This window comes from Mobula hypostoma, chromosome 12, assembly GCF_963921235.1.
Source record: "Mobula hypostoma chromosome 12, sMobHyp1.1, whole genome shotgun sequence".
NCBI classification, from domain to species: Eukaryota; Metazoa; Chordata; class Chondrichthyes; order Myliobatiformes; family Myliobatidae; genus Mobula; species Mobula hypostoma.
In genome coordinates, this window is record NC_086108.1 from 69,741,470 (window position 1) to 69,768,642 (window position 27,173).

At 43.2% G+C, this 27,173-nt stretch overlaps 1 protein-coding gene across 5 annotated transcripts in view; it reads left to right on the forward strand.

The window, feature by feature from the left end:
* Positions 1-27,173, forward strand: part of osbpl9 (oxysterol binding protein-like 9) — a 345,172-nt gene that overhangs the window by 197,209 nt on the left and 120,790 nt on the right. For all 5 annotated transcript variants that reach the window (XM_063064345.1, XM_063064341.1, XM_063064343.1 and 2 more), the window contains one exon: positions 15,088-15,164. In XM_063064345.1, the coding sequence (XP_062920415.1) occupies positions 15,088-15,164 (77 nt within the window). The remainder of the gene's footprint in view (positions 1-15,087; positions 15,165-27,173) is intronic.

The window sequence follows — 27,173 nt, forward strand, 5'->3', positions numbered from 1 at the left end:
ATGGTGGGGAGGCCTCATCTCTCTCTGTTTCAGCCTGGCTTGGAGTCCCCTCCCATCTGCCTCACTTCAGCCATTGCAATGACCCTTTGTCTGTTTAAGGTACTGTACCTGGTCGCTGAGACCTTGAGACAATTGTGAAATCTGTAGATCAGTAAGTTGATTTAGAACTACATTGCTTAGAGGGAAATTACCATGCTTCAGAATGAGTAATTGTAGAGTAATTGGAAAGTGGTATATTTAGAAGTATGTTTGGAAGTATTGTCTGCAGCCCACAGAATGTTGCTGTGGTTCATCATTGCCATCTCTCGATCTCCAGTGCAAGGCAAAGTAAAATATGAAGGGATTAGCAAAGAATATCTAGGTTCTTTTAAAATCATGGGCTTGCCAATGTGCAGCTAATATAGATCAGGTGCAAGATAAAAAGGACTTGGTGCAGTTAATGTGATGGAAGCAGGAATTTGGATGAGCTCCAGTTTTTGGGTGGTGAAAAGTTGGATCCAAGAAAATGTTGCAATTATCAAGGTTGGAGTGGGGAAAGGCATAGATGCATATTAAAGCAGCAGATAAGCTGAGAAAAATGTAGAGACTGGAAGTGATATGAACTAAGAGTGGTTTGTTCATGGCATGGAGGTGAAATTGGAACCAGAATTAGAATCGGGCTTATTATCACCGGCATATAACCATATAACAATTACAGCACGGAAGCAGGCTATCTCGGCCCTTCCAGTCCGCGCCGAACGCTTACTCTCACCTAGTCCCACCGACCTGCACTCAGCCCATAACCCTCCATTCCTTTCCTGTCCAAATACCTATCCAATTTTTCTAGGGAATATCCTGTCAGGACCCAGATTCTTATCTTCTTTTATATTCCTTAAAAGCGCCAGTACTTCCTCTTCTTTAATCATCATAGATTCCATTACTTCCCTACCTGTTTCCCTTATCTTACACAATTCAATATCCTTCTCCTTGGTGAATACCGAAGAAAAGAAATTGTTCAGAATCTCCCCCCATCTCTTTTGGCTCCACACATATCTGTCCACTCTGATTCTCAAGGGGACCAATTTTATCCCTCACTGTCCTTTTGCTATTAATATAGCTGTAGAAACTCTTTGGTTTTATTTTCACCTTACTTGCCAAAGCAACCTCGTTTTTTTTTAGCTTTTCTAATTTCTTTCTTAAGATTCTTTTTACGTTCTTTATATTCCTCGAGCACCTCATTTACTCCATGCTGCCTATATTTATTGTAGATATCTCTCTTTTTCCAAACCAAGTTTCCGATATCCCTTTAAAACCATGGCTCGCTTAAACTTTAACCTTTCCTTTCAACCTAACAGGAGCATAAAGATTCTGTACCCTCAACATTTCACCTTTAAATGACCTCCATTTCTCTATTACACCCTTCCCATAAAACAAATTGTCCCAATCCACTCCTCCTAAATCCATTCGCCTTTCTCCAATCAAAAATCTCAACCCTGCATCCAGACCTATCTTTTATATCTTGTATGTCCTCTTGTATAGCTTTTCCCAAATCCTTGTCATACACTATCATGTGTTATGACAAATAGGATGCCAAGGTACTCAATGACCTAGAAAACTCTAGACAGTGGGATAAATTTGACAGCTAAACAACTTGTGTGGTATCTGTCAAAAATGGTCACTTCAATATTCCTGACGTTCAGTTGGTGGAAATTCCATCTCACCCAGGAGTGAGTATTAGGATAAAAACTCAAGAAATCTGAGGTAAGAAGAGGCTTAATGTGATAGTGATGAAGTGGAATTGCTCATAGCATATATATTCTTGAAGTTGCTTATACAAACCAATGAAAGGAGAAATAAGATAGCTTGGAGATGCTCCAAAGATGATGATGTACCCACAGAAAACAGAAGCCATTGCAAACCTTTGCTAATGAATGAATCGATTAGATTGGAATTGTGTAACATTCTCAAAAAGGACATAGGTGCAAGTTCATGAAGGAATAGATAGAGGAATAAATGTTAAGGTATTTTGACATGGCTTAGTTTTGTTAACAGTTCTCACTTGGTTCTTTTTTGAAGATGTCATTAGTTGTAAAACCAGATAAGAGTTGTGTGAGGAGACCCAGATTAAATCCTTGGCAGGTGAATCCAATTAGGTCAGCCATTTTGGCTACTAAAACTAATCAAAGGCTAACTATTCTGTGGTGAATGACTCACTTGACTTTCAAAAGCCTATCCACCAGCTATAAGACTCTGATAGCTTTGTGCTATAATGCCCTACACTTGGCTGGGTGAATGGATATTTAACACCTGAGAAACACAGTATCACCCAGAGCAAAGCAGCCAGCTGTTCTGATGGGCCATTCTTCACAAAATTGTGCATTTATTACCTCCATAACCCATGGGCCATGGTTATAGTGTGTATCATCCAGATGCACTGCAGCAACTTGTCATGGCCTCTTGTATAGCTTTTCCCAAATCCTTGTCAAAGAAGCAGGGAGGCTGAATGAGCTCCTCCATCTTCCTCTTCAAGTGAAACATCATCCTGGTTTTAGACATTTTGTTGTGTTGTCATTGGTGTTTGGCCAAATTGTTGGTATTTCATAACTAATGACAATTTGATACATGGAGTTTAAGTATCCACGATAGCAGAGGAATTCAGTGAACCCCAGCATAAATTTAAAATCAATGAAAGGGATAATGAATGTAAAAGAAATATATTTGCAATAGAACATGCTGACTTATAAATGTTTACATAGTTCTACCATTATTGACTTCTCTCATCTTTTTGGCCTTGTGTCATTCACTTCAGCTTTATATATCCTATTTGGTTTCAAGCCTTCAAGGTCTCTTATTGCTTGTTGAGCTATATTCCTTAATGCTTTCCATTTGAACTTGAAATCTGTTTTATATCATCCTCATGTACACAGGCCACTTCAGTTATCAGTTGAGCATGACTATGCAGGAATATTTGTAGCTGTGAAGGTGATCGTTATTTGTGCAGATGTATGTATTTTGGATATCAACTTCTCAAAGGTGATTTGGAAATTACTGTATACTTGTATAGCATACTCTGAACAAAAAAGAAGTTTGTACCTTGGTACTTTCTTTCCCCAAAAGCACTGGTCTGATATCGTTTGAATCACCTTAATGTGATTTAAAAAAAAAAGAGTCTAAGTCTGAGAATTAAATCAGAATCAGAAATATTTAAATATGTAAATATTCACATTTCTAATGTTGATGGCCAAGTCCCTCAAAATTTTATTTAGATCCATCCATGAGCCAGTATTAACTTAGTGAGAGCAACAGGCTTTAGAGCTGCATCTCTGAGGCCCATTTGTTTGCTGGGAATTCTCTCTGGTGAGGGTCACAACATGATTATATTTTTGCAGTAAGTGTTAAACGGGGAGAGTATGGTGCTAATTCTGAGTGGTTGGCCCAGTCCAAGATGTCCTGTCTTCTTTCTGCTAGGTTCATCCTGTTAGCTTCTGTGAGTGACAGAGAATCCTTCATTCTGTAACTGTTTGATTTGTATCTAATCTGGTATCTGATGCTCTCCTGTATAATTTAAGTTTTTTTGATGTAGAATATCATAGTGTGTTGAAAACAAAGATAATTAGAGTTCAATCTTTGGTCTGTAAACTTATTTGCATGAAATTTCTGCCTTTTATGTCTTGACAGTTTAAAGTTCAAAGTAAATTTATTATCAAGGTGCATGCAGGTCACCATATACTACCCTGGGATTCATTTTCTCGAGGGCATTCATAGTAAGTACAAAGAAATACAATGGAATCAATGAAAATCTACTCAAAAACAAGATGGGAAGACCACCAATGTGCAAAAACCATGGGTGCCATGGTAGGACAGTGATTAGTGGGGCACTATTACATCCCAGGACAACAGATTTCGGAGTTCAAATCTGACACCATCTGCAAGGAGTCAGTGTATATCCTCCTCATGGAATATGTGGGTTTTCTCCGGGTCCCTGCTTTCCTTCCACAGTCCCACAAATGTGAAGACTCCCACAGTATTGGGTAGGTTAATAGATAACTGTAAATTGTCCTGTGATTAGTTTGGGGTTAAATCAGGATTGTCGGACAGTGTGTCTCAAAAGGCCAGAAGGGCCTATTGCATGCTGTTTCGCTAAATAAAAAGATGACGAATTATGTAAATACAAATAGAAAAGCAAAATAATAATCATATTGAGAACATGAATTGTAGAGTCCTTGAAAGTGAGTCCATAGGTTATGTAAACAGGTCTTGGTTAAGTTATCCCCTCTGGTTCAGGAGCCTGATGGTTGCAGGGTTAAAACTGTTCCTCAACCTGCTGGTGTGGGACCCAAGGCTCCTGTACTTCCCTCCCAACAGCAGTAGTGAGAAGAGAGCATGGCCTGGATGGTAAGGGTCCTTGATGATGAAGACTGTTTTCCTGAGACGGTGCTCCTTGTAGATGTGCACAATAATGGGGAGGCTTTACCCATGATGGACAGGGCTGTATCCACTACTTTTTGTAGGCTTTTACATTTAAGAGCATTGATGTTCCTATACCAGTGTGTGATGCATCTATGGAAGTTTGTCAAAGATTTAGATAACATGCCAAATCTTCGCAGACTTCTAAGTGGAGGTGCTGCTGTGCCATTCTTTGTAATGGTACTCACTTGCTGCACCCAGGACAGATCCTCTGAAATGATGACACCAAGGAATTCAGCGTTACTGACCCTCTTCACCTCTGATTCCCTGATACGGACTGGCTAATGGACTTCCAGTTTCATCCTCCCGCAGTAAATAATTAGCTCTGGTTTTGCTGACTTTGAGTTGTGGCACCATTTAGTCTTCCTAAATTCCATCACCATCTCCTTTGTCTTGCTAATGATTCAGCATGCACCATTTGGCGAAGTCCTCCACCAGGGCCCTGTAATCATCCTACCGTCCTCCCATGGTACACCCAACTATTGCTGAGTCATCAGAGAATTTCTGCAGATGTGTTGTATCAAAATTCCAAGGTATACAGGGTGAACAGGATCTCCCAAACTTCTGTAATGTGGATAATTGTGTTAGTTTCATGATGCAGGTAATATTTCCTATTTCTCAGTAGCAAGGTAATAGACAGAAGTTGGAACTTGTGTAGCTGAATGTTGCCATGGGGTGGGGTGAGTGGGCTGTGGCTGAATCAGTTCCACTTGAAAAGCAATGAAGTACTTCTGGAAGCTGATGCACTGTCACTCCCTGTGCCTCAACTGCTCTAAGCACTTAGAAATGCAAATATTTTTAAATTTCAAAGTGATTCAGGAACATTCAAATTGCATGCAAAGGTTTATAGTTGTGTCAATTATATGGAAGAAAATCAAAATGTTTAAATCCTATCCAGCTAATTACTGCTTATTGATTAGCGAAAGTGATTGAAGGTGTTTTCAGCAATACTTTAAAACAGCACTGCGCCAATAAACCTGCTTATCAGCACTCTAAGTTTTACCAATTCTACTGTGTACCGGACCTTATTACAGCCTTGGTGCAAATAGAGGAGTTAAAAGTGATTACTTATGATTTCATTGATTAAGTGAAGCATTTGTTTAGCTTGAGTCAATGGGCATCAAGGCCAAAAATCTTACCTAGTTAGTCATAACTTGTTTTAAAATAAAGTAGTCATGATGTAAAGGTCAATCAATCCAACTCCAAGATACCACTGCAGTAGTTCACTTAATGAATTACTTACCACCATAAGGTCAGAAGTGAAGATAATCCGCTGATGATTATGCATTCAGTACGGCATCACCTTCCAAACCAGCAACTTTAACAACTAAGGAAGGCAAGGACGGCAAGTACTGGAAACATTGTTGCTCGCAGGATTCCCTCTGAATTGCAAGTTGTCCTAAAGTGGGAATGTATTGCAAATTCTTTTATACTCTCTACTCAACTGTGGAAATACCTTCATGAGAGATTTGCAGTAGTTCAAGAATTCAGTTTACCATCAAGAAAAATTAATGTGCAGTAAATACTGGTCTTGCCTGTGATGCTGAGATTTTTAAAAGAAGAGGCTAAAACAAGTTTAAATTTCTTTACAAACCTGATCATAATTCACTCTTGGCCATTTCTCTCTATCCAGCTAAATACCTGTATTGCTCCTGCGCTAGGCCTATCATGATGACATGATATTAATTGTTCAGATTGATTCTGCAGTGTAAGTGATGGGAACTGAAGCAGTTACACAATCTGTTATAAGTCTGAAGTTAGAACTTGTATGTGGAAGAAACATTTTGAATGACAGACAATTGAAGGACTTGTGCATTCTAGTCCAAATCACAAAGTTGCTATCAGTCAACTGAAGCTACTAACATATGAAGAGATAAATGCAATGGATTCTGGTTAATTGGGACACATTGGGACCAGTGCACTTTGGCCCAATTAAGTGGCTGCTTCAATTAGTCAGTTTCATGGAAATCATTTCAGCACGGACTAGAAGAGCCGAGATGGCCTGTTTCTGTGCTGTAATTGTTATATGGTTATATTAAAAAGCTATAAAAAAGGACAATCTGTGTAACAAATTGTGTACTTAAATAAAATACAGAACAATTTAGGACTATACCATAGTGCTATAAAACTGTATTAGTTCCTAATAATTATCGACAGAGTTCATGCTGTGTACATAATGAACAAAATTGTCTGGTCAGGGAAAATGAGGAGGTGATAGGAGCTATAGGCACGTAGTCACACCAGGGTCTCGGGGAGACAGAAAAGTGGGTAAACAGTCAGGAGAGGGAAGGGCAAGAGTCATATACTGGAAAGTACCCCTGTGGCTGACCCCCCCCTTTGTAAACAAATTCGTCTGACCAATAACCACACCACATACCGTTCTTTACTTTATTCTTTCACCAGTTTATTTGTTCCAGCTCAGCCAGTGAGAAGCTCAGAGCCAAGCATTGGAGAGACAGAATCTACCCCTTCTTCCCCCCCCTTCTTCCCCCCCCTTCTTCCCCCCCCTTCTTACCCCCCCTTCTTACCCCCCCTTCTTACCCCCCCTTCTTACCCCCCCTTCTTACCCCCCCTTCTTACCCCCCCTTCTTACCCCCCTTCTTACCCCCCTTCTTCCCCCTTCCCCTTCTTCCCCCCTTCTTCCCCTTCTTCCCCCCTTCTTCCCCCTTCTTCCCCCTTCTTCCCCCCCTTCTTCCCCCCTTCTTCCCCCTCTTCCCCCTTCTTCCCCCTTCTCCCCCTCCCCCCTTCCCCTCTCCCCCTTCTCCCCCTTCTCCCCCCTCTCCCCCCCCTCCCCTCCCTCCCCTTCTTCCCCCTCCCCTTCCCCCCCCCCCTCTCCCCCCCCTCTCCCCCCTCCCTCCCTCTCCCCCTTCCCCCCCTCCCCCCTCTCCCCCTCCTCCCTCCCCCTCCCTCCCCTCTTCCCCCCTCTTCCCTCCTTCCCTCCTCCCCCTCTTCCCCCTCCCCCCCTTCCCCCCCCCTCCCCTCCCTCCCCCCCCCTCCCCCCTCCCTCCTCTCCCCTCCCCCTCCCTCTCCCCCTCCTTCCCCCCTCTCCCCCCCTCTCCCTCCCTCCCCCCTCCCCCCTCCCCCCCTTCCCCCTCCTTCCCCCCCTCTCCCCCTCCCCCCTCCCCTCCCCCTCCTTCCCCCCTCCCTCCCCCCCCCTCCCTCCCTCCCCCCCTCCCCCCTCCCCCCCCCTCCCCCCCTCCCCCCCTCCCCCCCCCTCCCCCCCCCCCTCTCCCCCCCCTCTCCCCCCTCTCCCCCTCCCCCCCCCTCCCCCCCTCCCCCCTCTCCCCCCTCCCCCCCCCCTCCCCCCCTCTCCCCCCTCCCCCCCCCTCCCCTCCCCTCCCCCCCCTCCCCCCCCCTCCCCCCCTCCCCCCCCTCCCCCCTCTCCCCCCCTCCCCCCCCTCCCCCCCCTCCTCCCCCCCTCTCCCCCCCCCCCTCCCTCTCCCCCCTCCCTCCCCCCTCTCCCCCTCCCCCCCCCCCCCCCCCCTCCCCCCCTCCCCCCCCTCCCCCCCCTTCTCCCCCCCCTTCTCCCCCCCCTTCTCCCCCCCCCTTCTTCTCCCCCCCTTCTTCCCCCCTCCTCCTCCGTTTTCATTACAGTTGCACCATAAATAATTAATTAGTAATAAAACCATAAATAGTAATATGTAAATTATGCCAGGAAATAAGTCCAGGACAAGCCTATCGGCTCAGGGTGTCTGACCCTCCAAGGGAGGAGTTGTAAAGTTTGACGGCCACAGGCAGGAATGACTTCCTATGACGCCCAGTGCTGCATCTTGGTGGAATGAGTCTCTGACTGAATGTACTCCTATGCCCACCCAGTAGTATGTAGTGGATGGGAGACATTAACCAAGATGGCATGCAACTTTGACAGCATCCTCTTTTCAGACACCACCGTCAGAGAGTCCAGTTCCATCCCCACAACATCACTGGCCTTACGAATGAGTTTGTTGATTCTGTTGGTGTCTGCTACCTTCAGCCTGCTGCCCCAGCACACAACAGCAAACACGATAGCACTGGCCACCACGGACTCGTAGAACATCCTCAGCATCGTCCGGCAGATGTTAAAGGACCTCAGTCTCAGGAAATAGAGACGGCTCTGACCCTTCTTGTAGACAGCCTCAGTGTTCTTTGACCAGTCCAGTTTATTGTCAATTCGTATTCCCAGGTATTTGTAATCCTCCACCATGTCCACACTGACCCCCGGATGGAAACAGGGGTCACCGGTACCTTAGCTCTCGTCAGGTCTACCACCAGCTCCTTAGTCTTTTTCACATTAAGCTGCAAATAATTCTGCTCACACCATGTGACAAAGTTTCCTACCGTAGCCCTGTACTCAACCTCATCTCGCTTGCTGATGCATCCAACTATGGCAGAGTCATCTGAAAACTGCTGAAGGTGACAAGACTCTGTGCAGTAGTTGAAGTCCAAGGTGTAAATGGTGAAGAGAAAGGGAGACAAGACAGTCCCCTGTGGAGCCCCAGTGCCGCTGATCACTCTGTCGGACACACAATGTTGCAGGCACACGTACTGTGGTCTGCCAGTCAGGTAATCAAGAATCCATGATACCAGGGAAGCATCCACCTGCAGCGCTGTCAGCTTCTCCCCCAGCAGAGCAGGGCGGATGGTGTTGAACGCACTGGAGAAGTCAAAAAACATGACCCTCACAGTGCTCGCTGGCTCGTCCAGGTGGGCGTAGACACGGTTCAGCAGGTAGACGATGGCATCCTCAACTCCTAGTCGGGGCTGGTAGGCGAACTGGAGGGGATCTAAGTGTGGCCTGACCATAGGCCGGAGCAGCTCCAGAACAAGGAGGGAGAAGTTCCCTCCTTTTTCATTAGAAAAAGGAGGGAACTTAGTTCAGTGGTGCAAGACCGTAAGGCATGGTGTGTGTGACCTGTGTAAATCCAGCCCCCATATTATTCTGAAGGGACAGCTGTGAGTCATTAATCAAAACGAGCTGAAGGCAGATTCCTCAGCGAAGGACAAACTTTGCACACTATCCAGGACAAACTTTGCACACTATCCAGAACAGAGCACCCACAAGCTGGAACTTAATTTTAACCAGATATTTACAAGAGTCCGAGAATCATTCCTTACATCCCCCAATTCCTCAAAACTTCATCACCTTAACAATAAGTACTCCTGTTTGAGCGATTGTGGGGATGACTTACGGCGGACTGAAAAGCTTGAGCATATAGATATTAAGAAAGAGGATGTGCTGGAGCTTTTGGAAAGCATCAAGTTGGATAAATCACCGAGACCGGATGGGATATACCCCAGGCTACTATGGGAGGTGATGGAGGAGGTTGCTGAGCCTCTGGCAATGATCTTTGCATCATCAATGGGGATGGGAGAGGTTCTAGAGGATGGGAGGGTTGGTGGTGATGTTCCCTTATTCAAGAAAGGGAGTAGAGATAGCAATGGAAATTATAGACCAGTGAGTCTTATCTCAGTGGTTGGTAAGTTGATGGAGAAGATCCTGAGGGGCAGTATTTATGAATATTTGGAGAGGCATAATATGATTAGGAATAGTCAGCATGGCTTTGTGAAAGGTAGGTTGTACCTTACAAGCCTGATTGAATTTTTTGAGGATGTGATGAAACACATTGATGAAGGTAGAGCACTAGATGTAGTGTATATGGATTTCAGTAAGGCATTTGATAGGTACCCCATGCAAGGCTTATTGAGAAAGTAAGGAGGCATAGGATCCAAGGGGACCTTGCTTTCTGGATCCAGAATTGGCTTGCCCACAGAAGGCAAAGAGTGGTTGTAGATGGGTCATATTCTGCATGGAGGTTGGTAACCAGTGGTGTGCCTCAGGGATCTGTTCTGGGACCCCTTCTCTTCATGATTTTTATAAATGACCTTGATGAGGAAGTGGACGGATGGGTTAGTAAATTTGCTGATGACACAAAGGTTGGGGGTGTTGTGGATAGTATGGAGGGCTGTCCGAGGTTACAGGGGACATGAATAGGATGAAAAACTGGGCTGAGAAGTGGCAGATGGAGTTCAACCGAGATAAGTCTGAGGTGATTCATTTTGGTTGGTCCAATATGATGGTAGAGTACAGTATTACTGGTAAGACTCTTGGCAGTGTGGAGGATCAGAGGGACCTTGGGGTCCGAGTCCATAGGACACTCAAAGCTGCTGCGCAAGTTGACTGTGTGGTTAAGAAGGCATACAGTGTATTGGCCTTCATCAACCGTAGGATTGAGTTCAAGAGCCGAGAGGTAATGTTACAGCTATACAGCACCCTGGTCAGACCCAACTTGGAGTACTGTGCTCAGTTCTGGTCACCTCACTACAGGAAGGATGTGGAAGCCATAAAAAGGGTGCAGAGGATATTTACAAGGATGTTGCCTGGATTGGGGAGCGTGCCTTATGAGAATAGGTTGGGTGAACTTGGCCTTTTCTCCTTGGAGTGATGGAGGATGAGAGGTAACCTAATAGTGCTGAGTGCGTGGAATGGGCTGCCAGCAACGGTGGTGGAGGCGGATATAATAGGGTCTTTTAAGAGACTCCTGGATAGGTACATGGAGCTCAGAAAAATAGAGGGCTATGGGTAACTGCAGATAATTTCTAAAGTAAGTACATGTTTGGCACAGCATTGTGGGCTGAAGGGCCTGTATTATGCTGTAGGTTTTCTATGTTCCTAAAATCACTGCAGATACCTAGTGCATATAATGGACTGTCTTCGTACAATGCAATCAAAGATTGCATCCTCCAAATAATTGCAATTTCATGCTGGGCCCAGAGTTTTTGGAGTCCAGAATGTGCTGCCTGGTAGTGTAGTGGAAGCAAATATTCTCATCACATTTGAAAAGGATCTTGGCAGGTACTTGGTTTCATCATGAAATGTTGACTGTACTCTTTTCCACTGATGCTGCCTAGCCTGCTGAGCTCCTCCAGCATTCTGTGTGTGTTGCAAGTACCAAAGGTTAGGAAACTGATGTGAGTAAATGGTGCTGGTATACTGTATATTGGTGCAACATTCGGTATGGATATGGGCTGAAAGACCTGTTTCTGTGCTATAAAGCTGTTGTTATGTGGAACTTGTGTATTTTGGCTCTTCTATAGTAATAAGCATCATCAGTGTTTAAGAAGGCAGCTCATCTCTGTTTCATCATGGCATTTAGAGTCCCAGGTGCATCAGGGATATGTGTCTCTTTTGCATCAGTGATACACGAAGCATGTGAACAAATAAAATTAAAAAAGTATGTGCTTCCTTGGTTGTAATGACCTGCAGGAAACCCAAAGGTGATGCAATTAAAAAAAAAACTATGGCTCCCCATGCAGCCTTCAAAGTTTTGGAAATTTCAGTTTGGAACCACTGAATTTGAAGGTTAAAAGATTCAAGGTACATTTGTAATCAAAGTATGTGTGCAGTATACAACCCTGAGATTCGTCTTCGCAGACAGCCATGAAACAAAGAAAACCATGGAACTCATTCAAAGAAACAAAAACCTAATGTGCTTTTTTAAAAAAAACAGATCATACAAATAACAAATAATGAGTGAAAAACAGAATATAAAACATGAAACAACAGAGGCATGGAAGCAGTCTACGAATATTCAGTTTAGTTTAGTTCAGTTCAGTTCAATTTAGCGCTGTGCCGTTCATTTGCTGCAGGCTGTAGAGCTAGCCGCCCTGGTCAAAATCATACAAAATAGCAATAAAAAAGAGTAACCAGAAACACACATAACATGAACTGCAGAGTACAATCCACCAACCGCATTTCGATTAAACCTTGCCCAAGATCCAAGACTCTGGCAATATTGAGTGAGACAGAGAGGGAGACCAGTCAAACGCAGGCAGATGGTGCTGAACACCTGCTCGTCTTCAGCTCTCATCCTCATAGACTTTAATCTTGCTCAATGCTTTATTCTGTGCGAAATGGGGTCGATCATGGTCTCAAACCCTGTCTCCAGGTTTCTTGGCCTCCTGGCTGCACACTCCACTCGAAGCCTCACCGAACTACCTAGGACAGTGGTCCCCAAATCATGTGCTACCGGGCTGCGAGGAAACGATATGATTTCTGCACCTTTCCTCATTCCCTGTCACACACTGTTGAACTTGAACGCACGCAAAGTCATTCTGCACGCGTCATCCATGTCAGCGTGGGAAGAAGATCAACTCCTCAAGCTTGCAAATGATGGCGAGCTGAAAAGTATGTTTGACATAACATCTCTGCCGGCATTCTGGATCAAAGTCAAAACTAAGTATCCTGAGATAGCCGCAAAAGCACTGAAAACGTTGCTTCCATTTCCAACATATCTCTGTGAAGCGGGGTTTTCTGCAATGAATGCAACGAAAACTAAATTGTGGAATAGACTGGACATAAGGAACCCCCTTCGAGTATCGCTGTCTCCCATCACCCCTCGAGAGGACCGTCTTGTTGCAGGGAAGCAAGCCCAGGGCTCCCACTGATTCAGTGATATTGGTGTGTTGCAATGATTTTTTTTAAATTGTTTATTTTATTTTTATTTACAAACAAAAAAAACCAAAAAAAAACAGCACATCCACAAAAACCACAACCATAACAAAATGAAATTAAATATTGAGCAGCAAAAGGGAGAAAAATATAAAGGCAAAAGTAAGCATAACACAACAGAGGTGCACCACACCAGAAAACCTCAGTCCTCACCCCTTGAGAAAGTCCAATACAGGGCCCCATATCCTTTCAAAGATATCCCCTCTGTCCTCATTATATAGTCTCAGTCTCTCCAAATGTGAAGTATTTGCCAGTTCTCTTAGCCACAGATTATACGTAGGCACAGAGTCCATTTTCCACATTTGCAGGATTAACTTAGCAATCACCATTCCAAATAATACAGCCATATTTTCATTCATACTGGCTGAAGATAGGGAGCTTGCTGCTCCAAGGATGGCTATGAGGGGGCCTGGTTCCCACCGCTTCCCAAAAGCCTCAGAGAAACAGTGAAAAATACTTTTCCAGTATGCATAAAGCTTACAACATGACCAGAATGAATGTGACAAGTTACTGTTCACAGATTTACATCTATTACAAACTGGTGAAACATCAGGGTAGAAACTGTGCAACTTTTCTTTGGAATAATGGAGTCTATGTATTGTTTTAAACTGTGTAAGTCAGTGTCTGATGTTGACTGAACAATGATTTTATATGTTCATATGAGGAAAATATGTGCTGTGTGTTTAATATCCAAACATTACTTAAAATGTTATGATGTTACTGACATAAGTGACTTATAATTGACTTATCCCTATATTCATGGGAGGAAAATATGCGCTGTGTGTTTGATATTAAATTTGTCAGATAAACCCTTTTAGAAATGAAATTGAGTGTATTAGCCACTTATAAGTGACATAGTTGACTTATCACCTATATTCCGGTTGTGATTAACACCCCCCCCCCCCCAGGGTTGCCAACTGTCCTGTATTAGCCGGGACATCCCATATATTGGGCTAAATTGGTTTGTCCCACATGGGACCGCCCTTGTCCCGTATTTCCCCTGCTAAGGTAGAGCGTTCCTATGAAACCTTTCGTGCCGAAATAGCGAAAAGCAAAGAAGCAATTACCATTAATTTATATAGGAAAAATTTTTGAGTGCTCCCAGACCCAAAAAAACCTACCAATTCATACCAAATAACACACAAAACCTAAAATAACACTAACATATAGTAAAAGCCTATATAAAGTAGAAATAATGTATGTACAGTGTAGTTTCACTGAACAGAATTGCCAAAAATGATTTGTAGAAAAAAATCGGCACATACATGCATGCGCAAACAGGTACCCGCGCAAGGCTTCATGGTCATGGTAGTCTTTCTCAGGGTAAACACAAGTGTTCCATATTTGACTGCTACTCTTGTCGGTTGGCAACCCTACCTCCCACACATCCCCCCCCCCCAGTTGGTCAGTCCGCAAGAATATTGTCAATATTAAACCGGTCCGTGGTGCAAAACTGTTGGGGACCCCTGAACCCCTGACCTAGGAGACAGCAAGGTGTCAGATTGTTCAATCGGCCTGAAAACACATGGTCAAAATGTATATCATGGGTTCCAGTCGCACGTAAAAGCTTAGTAGCAGAATCATATTTGAAAGAAGTAGTTAAGTGAGTAGTTTTGTGAACTGTCTGTAGGAGGTGCAGGCGAAAAGGGCGGAATGGCCTACTCCTGCACCTATTTTCTATGTTTCTATGTTGTCTTTGGTCACCTTGTTTGCTGGCACCATCTTCAGTAAATAAGTAAGAAAAATTTGAACAAAATTAACCTATGGGTGATATAGAAGATATAGCAAATAGATTTTGCACAAATAAACTTTAAAGTTATGAAGGGGAGGGTCACATTATAAGGTGTTTTAATGATTACATATGTTGTATAATTATTGTAAAATCTCTCTGCCAACAGCTGTCTTTGTAAGGTCATTGCTGAATATTTTTAAGATCGATTTGATTCAAGATCAATGGAAAAATGACTAGCAGAGATTCTTGGGGAAAAGAAATCCATGCTTCAAAGGGCCAAAATTTCATGAGGTTTAAATTGCAAAGACAATGAATGATCTAGTATTTTGGAAAGAAGTTAATTAATAGTATTATAAGGCCTCCATTTCTATTGGCTCCATTATTGTTTTATCAAAATTTCTAATCTTGTATATGTTTACAGCCCGTGATGCTGATGAGAGAGAGCAGTGGATTCATGCATTAGAAGAAACTATTCTACGTCATACTCTGCAGCTCAGGGTGAGTTTTTATTGGATTTTGATGTAAAATACTACGTGTCTATGGGAATCAATTTCTACATCACTTCCAGTAGAAAAGTACTGAAGAAGTTAAGCTTTTAAAGCTCATAGACTAAAAATAACTGCTGTCGAATGCAGTTCCAGTGTAGTATTATGACTGATGTGCATTCCAGAGGTTGACCCTATGATACTGAAGCAATATGACACTTGGATTGTTGCATAAGAAAATAAAAAGATTCATTGGTAATATTTTGGGGAAAGAGATTTTGATTTTTACTCAAGGTGGGCTGCTTAGACTGGAGGAGATGATGCTTTCCTCAAATTGTTAATTTGCAAATGAGAAGAAGTAAAGTTTACAAGCTTTCAACAACCTTTTGGGTCAAAATTTAGTTCTGATGTGTTTGCCCAAATCTGTCATCTAATAGGCATATTGACCTGGATAACTGACAAGAAAGGAGTCGAGCTTGTCAGCTTGAAAACATAGATAAACAGTAAGATGTTGATCCTGCTGAATTTAACGAGAATGGTCTATTCACTCATTGATTAGGATATCAAATGCAATGCATTTGACTTGCTCATTTCTAATCTCTAAACTTCAAAGAGCAGACGGGTGTCAGAAGCAAGCTGATCAGCAAGAAGGACATTGCCAACACCTGTAAGGAACCAATGTAGTTAGTAAGAGTATCTTTGAGTATCTAATATACAGGTTCACATTTTTGGTGCAGTTGCCTCACCCACAATATTGGTGAGGCCATTTGCATGTAAGTACAGTCATCATAAGGAAGGCATATGTACTGTTGGAAATTGTTAGTCAACCAGTAAGTCTTTCTGGGACTGGACGCTCCAGCTAATACTTTCTTTAACCTTGTACTACTAAACTCATTTTTTGTACTGGAGAAAATCTACCATTCCTGCATCCTTGGCTTTTTCTGCTTGGCCCCAAATCCACTTATACACAATGGCCTACTATCATTCAAAGAGATTATCTACTGTTTGCAGTTGAATTGTTTAATTTTCGGTTGGTTGTACATTTCTACAAATGTTTTAAAGTTGCCAAGAGTTGTAAGCCTGATGCTTTTGGGCATTTCTTAACTTTGAGATTAATGTAAAAATCACTTGCTATAAGAATTTAATGCATTCTTTATGGGAAAACAGCATATCTGGAAGAAAAAGCTGAGGTCTTAGAGCATAAGACTAGTTGCTTGAAGAGTGAGGAGGAATAGTGGGAGGTACCGGCCATGTTTTCTTGCGATGTTTAAAGAACATTTTCTTAAGGGAATGTATTGGACATGTGTATTTCAGAGGAGGAAAACTAGCGCAAAATAAGGATTAATTGTTGAAATTGAAACAGTATCTACTAAGTTTGCTGCAAAAGAATGCCCCTTGGAGAAAGGGGTTGAGCTAGAATGCCAGGGGATCATGAAGTGTTGTAGTTCCTATTGACAGGTCTGTTCATCCCCCATTATTTCCTCATCCCCTTCCCATGCTTTGCTGGTGTGGATTTCTTTCTTCTTCATTCCATCTCTTGTTATTTTCTCTTGCCTTCTTCAGGCTGGAGTCACTAAATATGCTTTAGTGATGACCTACTTGAAGAATAACTACAAAGTTTAAGGCCTGTTTCTATGCATTACATTTATAAGAATCCAAGTGAGTATCTTGTGCAGATTTCCTAATACAGGTTGACCTTCACTAATCCGGCACCATTGGGACCTGAGGAGTGCCGGATTAGTGAAAATGCCAAATTATAGAAGGATCACATTAAGCATAATCAGTGCCGGATTATCGAAGGAACCGGATTACAGGTAGTTGGATTAGTGAAGGTCGACCTGTACTATGTTAACTACTCACCAGCTTCACTTCCCCACCTGACAATCTCGTGCATTAGGCAAGGGAGTGTACCTGAGTTCCATATATACAATGTGGTCAACCCAAGCTCACCCATGTCAAAATATAGGGAGCAATAAAGAGTGATGATGAAGAGACTGAAATACTCAACGTGGACTGATTGAACAATGTACTAGTGGAACTCAGCATGTCAAATAGCATCTGTGGAGGTAAAAGGAATTGTCAACATTTTGGGTTAAAGCCCTGAATGTGGTGTGACTTTTGGTGATCTTGTTGCAGGTGGTGCATGAATATTGAGCTTTATGTGCTGAGGTGTGACTTTATATTGAAGAGGGTATCATAACCCTCATAACTTCAAGTGGTGCCATGGTAATGTAGTTGAGAGCGTGAAGCTATTCTGGCTTGGGGCTTTGGAATTCAGAGTTCAATCCCAGTGTCCTCTGTATGACCTCCCCATGGAATGTATAGGTTTTCTCCTGGTGCTCCGGTTCAGAACATAGAATAGTACAGCACAGTACAGGCCCTTCAGCCCACAATGTTGTGCCGACCCTCAAACCCTGCCTCCTATATAAGCCCCCACCTTAAATTCCTCCATATACCTGTCTAGCAGTCTCTTAAACTTCACTGGTGTATCTGCCTCCACCACTGACTCAGGCAGTGCATTCCACGCACCAACCACTCTCTGAGTAACAAACCTTCCTCTAATATCCCCCTTGAACTTCCCACCCCTTACCTTAAAGCCATGTTCTCTTGTATTGAGCAGTGGAGCCCTGGGGAAGAGGTGCCGGCTATCCATTCTATCTATTCCTCTTATTATCTTGTACACCTCTATTATGTCTTCTCTCATCCTCCTTCTCTCCAAAGAGCAAAGCCCTAGCTCCCTTAATCTCTGATCATAATGCATACTCTCTAAACCAGGCAGCATCCTGGTAAATCTCCTCTGTACCCTTTCCAATGCTTCCACATCCTTCCTATAGTGAGGCGACCAGAACTGGACACAGTACTCCAAGTGTGGCCTAACCAGAGTTTTATAGAGCTGCATCATTACATCACAACTCTTAAACTATATCCCTCGACTTATGAAAGCTAACACCCCATAAGCTTTCTTAACTACCCTATCCACCTAAGAGGCAACTTGCAGGGATCTGTGGGCATGTACCCCCAGATCCCTCTGCTCCTCCACACTACCAAGTATCCTGTCATTTACTTTGTACTCTGCCTTGGAGTTTGTCCTTCCAAAGTATACCACCTCACACTTCTCTGGGTTGAACTCCATCTGCCACTTCTCAGCCCACTTCTGCATCCTATCAATGTCTCTCTGCAATTTTCGACAATCCTTTACACTATCTACAACACCACCAACCTTTGTGTTGTCTGCAAACTTGCTAACCCACCCTTCTACCCCCACATCCAGGTCATTAATAAAAATCACGAAAAGTAGAGGTCCCAGAACAGATCCTTGTGGGACACCACTGGTCACAATCCTCCAATATGAATGTACTCCCTCCACCACCACCCTCTGCCTTCTGCAGGCAAGCCAATTCTGAATCCACCTGGCCAAGCTTCCCTGGATCCCATGCCTTCTGACTTTCTGAATAAGCCTACCGTGTGGAACCTTGTCAAATGCCTTACTAAAATCCAGGTGGATCACATCCACTGTACTACCCTCATCTATATGCCTGGTCACCTCCTCAAAGAACTCTATCAGGCTTGTTAGACACGATCTGCCCTTCACAAAGCCATGCTGACTGTCCCTGAGGAGACCACGATTCCCTAAATGCCCATAGATCCTCTCTCTAAGAATCTTTTCCTCCCACAGTCCAAAGACACACCAGTTAGTAGGTTAATTGGTCATTGTAAATTGTCCCATGATTATACTAGGGTTAAATTGGGGGTTGTTGGGGTTTGCTAGGCAGTGTGGCTCAAAAAGCCAGGAGGGCCTGTTACGTGCTGTATCTCAATTTTTAAAAATTATTTAAAATAGATATAATAAAACAAAGTTTTTAACAAATTTACCAGTTTTAGAGTGGATCAAACCAAACTTGATCAGTAGATGTCACACATGAGTTTCAACTGCATGGGGTTGAGTTCTGCCTAGCAAAGAAGGTGAATGTATTTTATAATCAACCTCAAGGGACATAATTTTCTGTACACTACAGGGGAAGTGGGAGTTGGGAAACTTTTTTGTTTCATTTGCCAAGTATTTTATTGAAAGTTGTGTGATCTTGAGACAGATTATGTTATTCTTTCCTGTTCTTCGTCTGGATGACTAGGTGCAGAGGCATAAGTATAATGCACAAAGGAGGGTCCTGGGATTTTAAACTTGTGGAGCATATATGGGATCAGTTTAACAATTATCCTTGCAATTTAGCAATTCATTGTCTGCTTTTATATAATTGTATAAAAGCAACTACTTGTAATGGCTTTGTAATGGCTATAGTATGTATGTTCTCACATTGCTCCTCAATTTTTTTTCTATTCCCTCGTTTCTCATGGAACTGAAATCCCTCATCCCTGGAATCACTAATTCTATTTTTCTATATACTGTTTTCTGTGCCTTCCATACCTTTCTAAAAAGTAGAGTCCCAAATTGAACATTATATACCAATTTTAGCTAAAGGTTTTAAAAAATTTATTCATTTACAGGGATATGGATGTGGGCGTCACCATCTAAGCCAAAATTTATTGCCTATCCCTAGGTGCCCTTGTGAAGGTGATGATGAGCTGTCTTATTGAACTGCTGCAATCCCCGAGGTGTAGGTACACCCACAGTGCTGTTAGGGAGACAACTGACCTCCAACCACCACAACCATCTTCCTTTGTGCCAAGTATGGTTCCAACCGGTGGAGGGTTTTCCCCCTAATTCCCATTGACTCCATTCTAGCTCGGGCAAAGCTGCCTTGATGTCGAGGGCTGTCACTCTCACCTCACCTCTAGTATTGAGCTCTTTGTTTGGACCAAGGAGGTGATGAGGTCAGGAGCTGAGTGTCCTTGACAGAACCCAGACTGGGCATCTGTAAGCAGGTTATTGCTGAGTAGGTGCTGCATGATAGTACTGTTAATGACCTCTTCATTACTTTGCTGATGATTGAGAGCAGGCTGAGAAGGCGGTAATTGGCTGGGTTGGACTTGTCCTGTTTCTTGTGTACAGGAGACACCTGGGCAATTTTCCACATTGCTGGGTAGATGCCGGTGTTGTAGCTGTAGTGCAGGGGTCCCCAAACTTTTTTGCACTGCGGACTGGTTTATTATTGACAGTATTCTTGCGGATTGGCCGACCGGTGGGGGGAGGGGGGTAGGGTTGCCAACGGACAAAAGTAGCAGTCAAATATGTTGTGTTTACCCCAAGAAAGACTACCGTGACAATGAAGCCTTGCGCAGGCACCAGTGCGCATGTGTGACTTGCGCATGCGTGTACGTGCGCTGATTTTTTTCTACAAATCATTTTTGGTGATTCTGTTCGGGTGGGGAGGGTGTTGATCATGACCAGAATATAGGTGATAATTGGCTAATACACTCAATTTCGTTTCTAAAAAGGATTATCTAACGAATTTAATACTAAACACACAGCACATATTTTCCCCATATGAATATATAAAATCGTTGTAACACACTAATATCGCTGAATCAGTGGGAGCCCTGGGCTTGTTTCCCTGCAACAAGACGGTCCCATCGAGGTATAATGGGAGACAGCGATACTCGAAGGGGGTTCCTTATGTCCAGTTGATTCCGCAATTTAGTTTTCGTTGCATTCATTGCAGAGATATGTTAGAAATGGAAGCAACGTTTTCAGTGCTTTCGTGGCTATCTCAGGATACTTAGCCTTGACTTTGATCCGGAATGCTGGCAGAGATGTTATGTCAAACATACTTTTCAGCCTGCCGTCATTTGCAAGCTCGAGAAGTTGATCTTCTTCCCACGCTGACATGGATGACGCGCAGGTAATGACCTCGCGTGCGTTCAACAGTGGGTGTGACAGGGATTGAGGAAAGGTGCAGATGACTCATATCACCGAATCATATCGTTTCCTCGCGGCCTGGTAGCACATGCTCTGCAGCCCGGTAGTTGGGACCGCTGCTGTACTGGAACAGCTTGGCTAGTGACACAGTAGGTTCTGGAGCACAAGTCTTCAGGACTATTGCAGGGATTTTGTCTGGGCCCATAACCTTTGTAATTTCCAGTGCTCTCAGCTGTTTCTTGATATCAAGTGGAGTGAATCGGATTGACTGCATGCTGACATCTAGGATGCTGGGGACTTCTGGGGAGGTCGAGCCGGATCATCTACTTGGCACTTCTGACTGAAGATTGTTGTAAATGCCTCAGCCTTGTCGTTTGCACAGGTGTGCCGGGCTCCTCTATCACTGAGGTTGGGGATATTTGTGGAGCCGCCTCCTCGAGTAAGTAGTTTGATGGTCCACCATCGTGTGGCAGGACTACAGAGCTTAGATCTGATCCATTGGTTGTGAGACCATTTAGCTCTGTGTACTACTTGCTGCTTATGGTGTTTGGCATGAGAGTAGCCCTGTATTGTGGCTTCACCAGGGTGATGCCTCATATTGAGATATGCCTGGTGTTGTTCTCGGCATGCCTCCTGTACTCTTCATTGAACCAAGGTTGATCCCCTGGCCTGGTGGGAATGTTAGAGTGGGGGATATGCTGGGCCATGAGGTTACAGATTGTAGTTGAGTTCAATTCTGCTGCTGCTGATGGCCCACAGCACCTCGTAGATGCCCAGACTTCGAAGTCTATCCCATTTAGCACGGTGGTAGTGTCACACAATGCGATGGAGGGTTTCTTCAATGTGGAGACAGGATTTAGACTCCACAAATACTGTGCGGTGGTCACTTCTACCAATGCTGTCATGGACAGATGCTTCTGTGGCAGGCAGATTGGTGAGATAAGGTCAAGCGTATTTTTCCCTTGTGTTGGTTCCCTCACCACTTGCTGTAGTCCCAGTCTAGAGCTTGGTCTGTGGTGGTACTGCTGAGACACTCTTGGTGATGGACAATGAAGTTCCCCCACCCAGAGTACGTTCTGTGCCCTTGCCACCCTCAATGCCTTCTCCAAGTGCTGCTCAACATGGAGAAGTACTCATTCATCAGCTGAGGGAGGATGGGACTTGGTAATCAGCAGGAGGTTTCCTGGCCCATGTTTAACCTAGTATTATGAGACCTCATGGGGTCCAGAGTTGATGTTCGGAGATGTCAGGGCAACTGCCTGTCTACTGTCTACCACTGTGCCACCACCTCTGTTAGGTCTGTCCTGCTGGGGGACAGTGCATATCCAAGAATGGTGATGATGGAGTCCGGAATGTTAACGGTAAGGTATGATTCTGTCAGTACAACTACGTCAGGCTATTGCTTGACTTTGGCACAAGTCACCAGATGTTAGTAAGGAGGACTTTGCATGGTCAACAAGGCTGGTTTTGCCATTGTCACTTCCAGTGCCTAGGTCGATGCCAGGTGATCCGTCCGGGTTCATTCCTTACTATTTTCTTTTTAGCGGTTGTATACAACTTAATGGCTTGCTAGGCCATTTCAGAGGGCATTTAAGAGTCAACCACATTGCCATGGGTCTGAGTCACACATAGGCCAGACCAGGTAGGATTGCTCCACTAAAGGACAGTAGTGAACCAGATGGTTTTTTATGACAATCAACATGATTTCATGGTCATCAGATATTTTTATTGAATTCAAATTCACCATCTGCCATGGTGGGATTTGAACTCAGCATATAATTGGGTCTCTGGATTACTGATCCAGTGTTAATTACCACTACACCAAATTTTCCTTGAGATGGCCTCAGAGTTTGTACAGTATGTCCCAGTTTTTGTATTCTCTGACTGTATGAATAAAACATGGACTGGTTTTTATTTTCAGTCTAAACTGCCACCTTCAAAATTTTTGCACCAATATACAAGTCACTTAGTTCTTGTACTGTTTTTGCTGCAAAGATATTATTACTTACCCCTCTTCATTTAAATGTATCTACCTATTGTTGGCAGAATTTCAGATGGTGACGAGATGGCGTACAGGAGCAAGATGTATCAGCTGGTTGAGTGGTGTTTTGCAGCAACAATGTCAATAAGAACAAATAACTGATTGTGGAGTTGAGAAAGCATAAAGCAGGGGAACACATACCAGACTTCATTGAGGGAAAGAGTGAGCAATTTCAAGTTTCTAGGTGTCAATATCTCTGAGAAACTATCCTGGGCCCAACATATTGAAGCAGATATAAAGAAGGCATGACAGCAGATGTATTTCATTAGGAGTTTGAGGAGATTTTGTATGTCACCAAAGACACTTGCAAATTTCTACAGATGTCCTGTGGAGAGCATTCTAACTGTCTGTTATGGGTGGGCTACTGCACAGGATCAGAATGAGCTGCAGAGACTTGTAAGATTAGTCAGGTCCATCATGTGTACTAGCCTCCAGAATATCATGTGCACTAGTATCCAGAACATCTTCAAGGAGCGATGCCTCGAAAAGGCGGCATCCATCATTAAGTACTCCCATCACCCAAGACATGCCCTGTTCTCATTGCTGGCATCGTCAGGAGGTACAGGAGCCTGAAGGCACACACTCAATGATTCAGAAACAGCTTCTTCCCTTCAGTCATTCAATTTCTGAATGGACATTGAACCTGTGAACACCACTTCACTACTTTTTTATTTTTATTTTTGCACTACTTATTTAATTGAACTATTTAATATGTAAATACTTATTGTAATTCATGTTTTTGTCTGTTATGTATTACATTGTACTGCTGCCGCAAAGACAACAAATTTTGCTGATGCCGGTGATACTAAACCAGATTCTGATGCATATTCTTCTGTCAAACCACTTCAGGAGCTTGAAGCTTTTCATTGTCCTCATTGTGTCTGTTGCAGCCAAGTACTTAACATCCAGTTCAAATACCAGCTTGTGGTGAACATTTTTGTATGTCTACTCCATACAAAAAATCAACATTCACCATCACTCTGCTTTGTGTCCCTTGGGTAATTTGTAATTTATGTGCTGCCACATTTTTCATTGCTAAGCATGTTTGGTAGTCTATTCTGTTGGATGTGACTATTTAATTCTTAGATTAGACTTTCATTGACATTTCTTTGGCAGTTTAAAAACAAATTATCTGCTTGTATCTTATATAATTGTGTAAAAGTGACTGATCATTCTGTTTCTTAATGTCTGGAGTATGTTCTGTATATGCAAGTTTAATATTTCTCTAGTGGTTATGCAAAGTATACTTGTAGTAAGCTCTGGAAACTTTTGTTCTGCGTCATTTGAATGATGACTTTCTAATTGGTTAACTCTTATCTATAAAGTTAAATGGAATTGTTCCTTATCTATGGGTGTAAAATAGCTAAACACAAAGCAGCATCATCTTATTCTTAGTTCTTGGTTCCTTTGTCCCTCTGTTAGCTTAGTAGACATCTATCACTGTCTGTTCTGTCCACTTCCTTTGTTCTATCAATGCTTAAGAAAACAATTGTGAAGTAGCAAGTTTTGTGCCTCTTTCTTGACTTCTAAAAGAACCTTCGATTAAAACATCAGAATCAAAATGTGGCATAGTCGGGAGGATTCTGAAGTTTAGGACTCAGAACATTTGAAGACAAAGGGGCAGTTTTTGACACCCAAACAAAAGGGTAAGAACTTCCACTCTTCCTCTGTTGCCTGAGAGAAAAATGGGTTCTGCTTTCGGATATCAGATGGAAATTAGGATTGAGCACTGCTGCATTGCTATTTAAAAGGGAACAAGAAAATATCGGTTGCAAACTACTCAGCTGTAACTTATTCAGTTACGATCTACTTCAGTCGTACAACTATCTATTTCGGTACAGGTTTCCCCCGCCATCCGAAGGTAGAGCATTCCTATGAAACGGTTCGTAAGCCGAAATGTCGTAAAGTGAAAAAGCAATTACTATTTACTTACATGGGAAAATTTTGTGAGAGTTCGCAGACCCAAAAATAACCTACCAAATCATGCCAAATAACACATAAGACCTAAAATAACAGTAACATATAGTAAAAGCAGGAATGATACACAGCCTATATAAAGTAGAAATATATTTCCACAATCATTACTGAACTGTTCTCCGTAGCAAAAATCTCACGCAAGCGCCGTTGGCAGAAAATCTCACGCAAGCGCTGTTGGCAAGAACATTCTCTCCAATAACCTTTAAGCTATGAAGCTGCCAAATCATATCAAATAACACGTAAAAATACACAGCCAATATAAAGTAGAAATAATGTATGTACAGTGTAGTATCACTTACTGGAATTGGGAAGACAGCGCCGAGCACACTGATGATGGTGTGTTTGACTGAGTCGTCGCAGGCTGGGTCGTGCAGTGGCCCCCACCCTCTGATACATTGCCGTGAAGCACGCAGGGATCCAGCGGTAGCTGGGAGGCATCCAGCACATCTTTAAGAAAAAAGCCGAAACAAACATGCTAATTAATTAGGTGCTGCTGGGCATGTAATTGTTGGCCCAGATCAGTGCCAATTGCATCGCCTTTGATCTGGGCCGACAATTACGTGTTGGCGGCACCTAATTAATTAGCATGTTTATTTCGACTTTTTTCTTAAAGATGTTCTATGTGCCTCCCAGCTACCGTTGCATTCTCCGCGAATCGATATCTGTCCGTGGCCTGGTGTTTGGGGTGGTGGGACACTGGGGTGTCATCTTGTCGTCTGTTTCCATTAGAGCAGGCAGCTCATCTTCGATGCCCACCTCGATGTCGAAGGTCGAGGTTCGTCGTCTGCTGTGGCTGATGTGGAAGGCTTGCTTGACTGCTGAGCCTCGCGCATTTTTCTATCACACAGTTCTTTAATAAGGACTCAAACCATCCTGCAAATATCCCCTAAACCGACATACCCTTTCAAAATTAAAGTCGTACTTTATCGTTACTCATCAGTTTCGATTGTTATCCTTTTTTCTTCCAATTGCATCAGCTCTTCATCTGTCAGTTCTTGGTTGTGGGATGCCAAACCTCTTCAACATCATGTTTGTCAGCTTCCACAAGCCAAACTCATTTTGTCCTTACTTCGTTCACCACGATCAAAACGCTTAATTATGTCTAGTTTTACACTAAGTGTAACACCCTTACGAGCTCTTTTAGGCTTTTCCGATACCATAGAACTCATCTTGCAAACGGCTGTTCACAGGCTCATGTTAAAGCAATGCTGTTTCGAATCCCGGGCAGAGCGGCTGCTTGGGGCGCGTGCTGCCTTTTATCGCGCGCTGATTTTTTATTGCACACTGCTTTTTTTCATAACAGTGAAAACACCTTCTGAAAGCGAAAACAGGGTACTAATGTAGGTCTTTCGTAACAGTGAGGTTTCGTACAGCGAACATTCGAAAAGCGGGGGACACCTGTACCTAGTAAAAATATTGGTTCTGTATTCTATTTGGTTGCTGGGTCAATCAATTTGGTTACAATTATTAAGATTTTGAGATTGCGGTCAAAGTGATGAAAAGTACATACAAATTAAGATCGATTCAAAACAATGGCCAAAGTTGTGGAACAGACTAAAAGCCCTTACCTGAATAAAATATCTGTTTGATATAGTTTACCAACAATATTATGTTTATTAACAATGATAGAGACAGTTTAAAGAGTCTAAAGAGCAAATAATTGCATTAAGCAAGCAAGCGAAAGAACAACACAGTAATTTATTTGAAGTGCATTATGCAGAGCTCGGATGCAAACTAAAACAAGCTGAGAAAGCTCAGCCATGACTTCAAGTGCATGACTCTGCAAGTGCGCTGCTAGTGATGTTATTGCTGGTAGTCCACTCTGGGAAACACCAACTTCTGAAGCTGTGTCGAGGAATTGCAGCCCACATCAAACAGCCCCCAGAGACAGCGACACTATCTAAGCACCGAGGAATTACTGCTGACAGTGGACAGTCTCCTGAGACAGTGATACCATCTGAACTCCAAAGAATTACAGAATGAACATGGCATGGATTCTACAGCACCCCTAGTGACTTGAGTAAGACCGATAGTGATAGAACAATAGGATGGACAGCTATGTCACAGCCTTCTCCAATAAAGATCAGGAGAGTGATGACACACAGGACTGAAGCTTAAACCATTGTTAATCAATGTATTGATCCATCAACTGTTTTCAATGTCCTGAGGCCATCGCATCAGTTGATTAC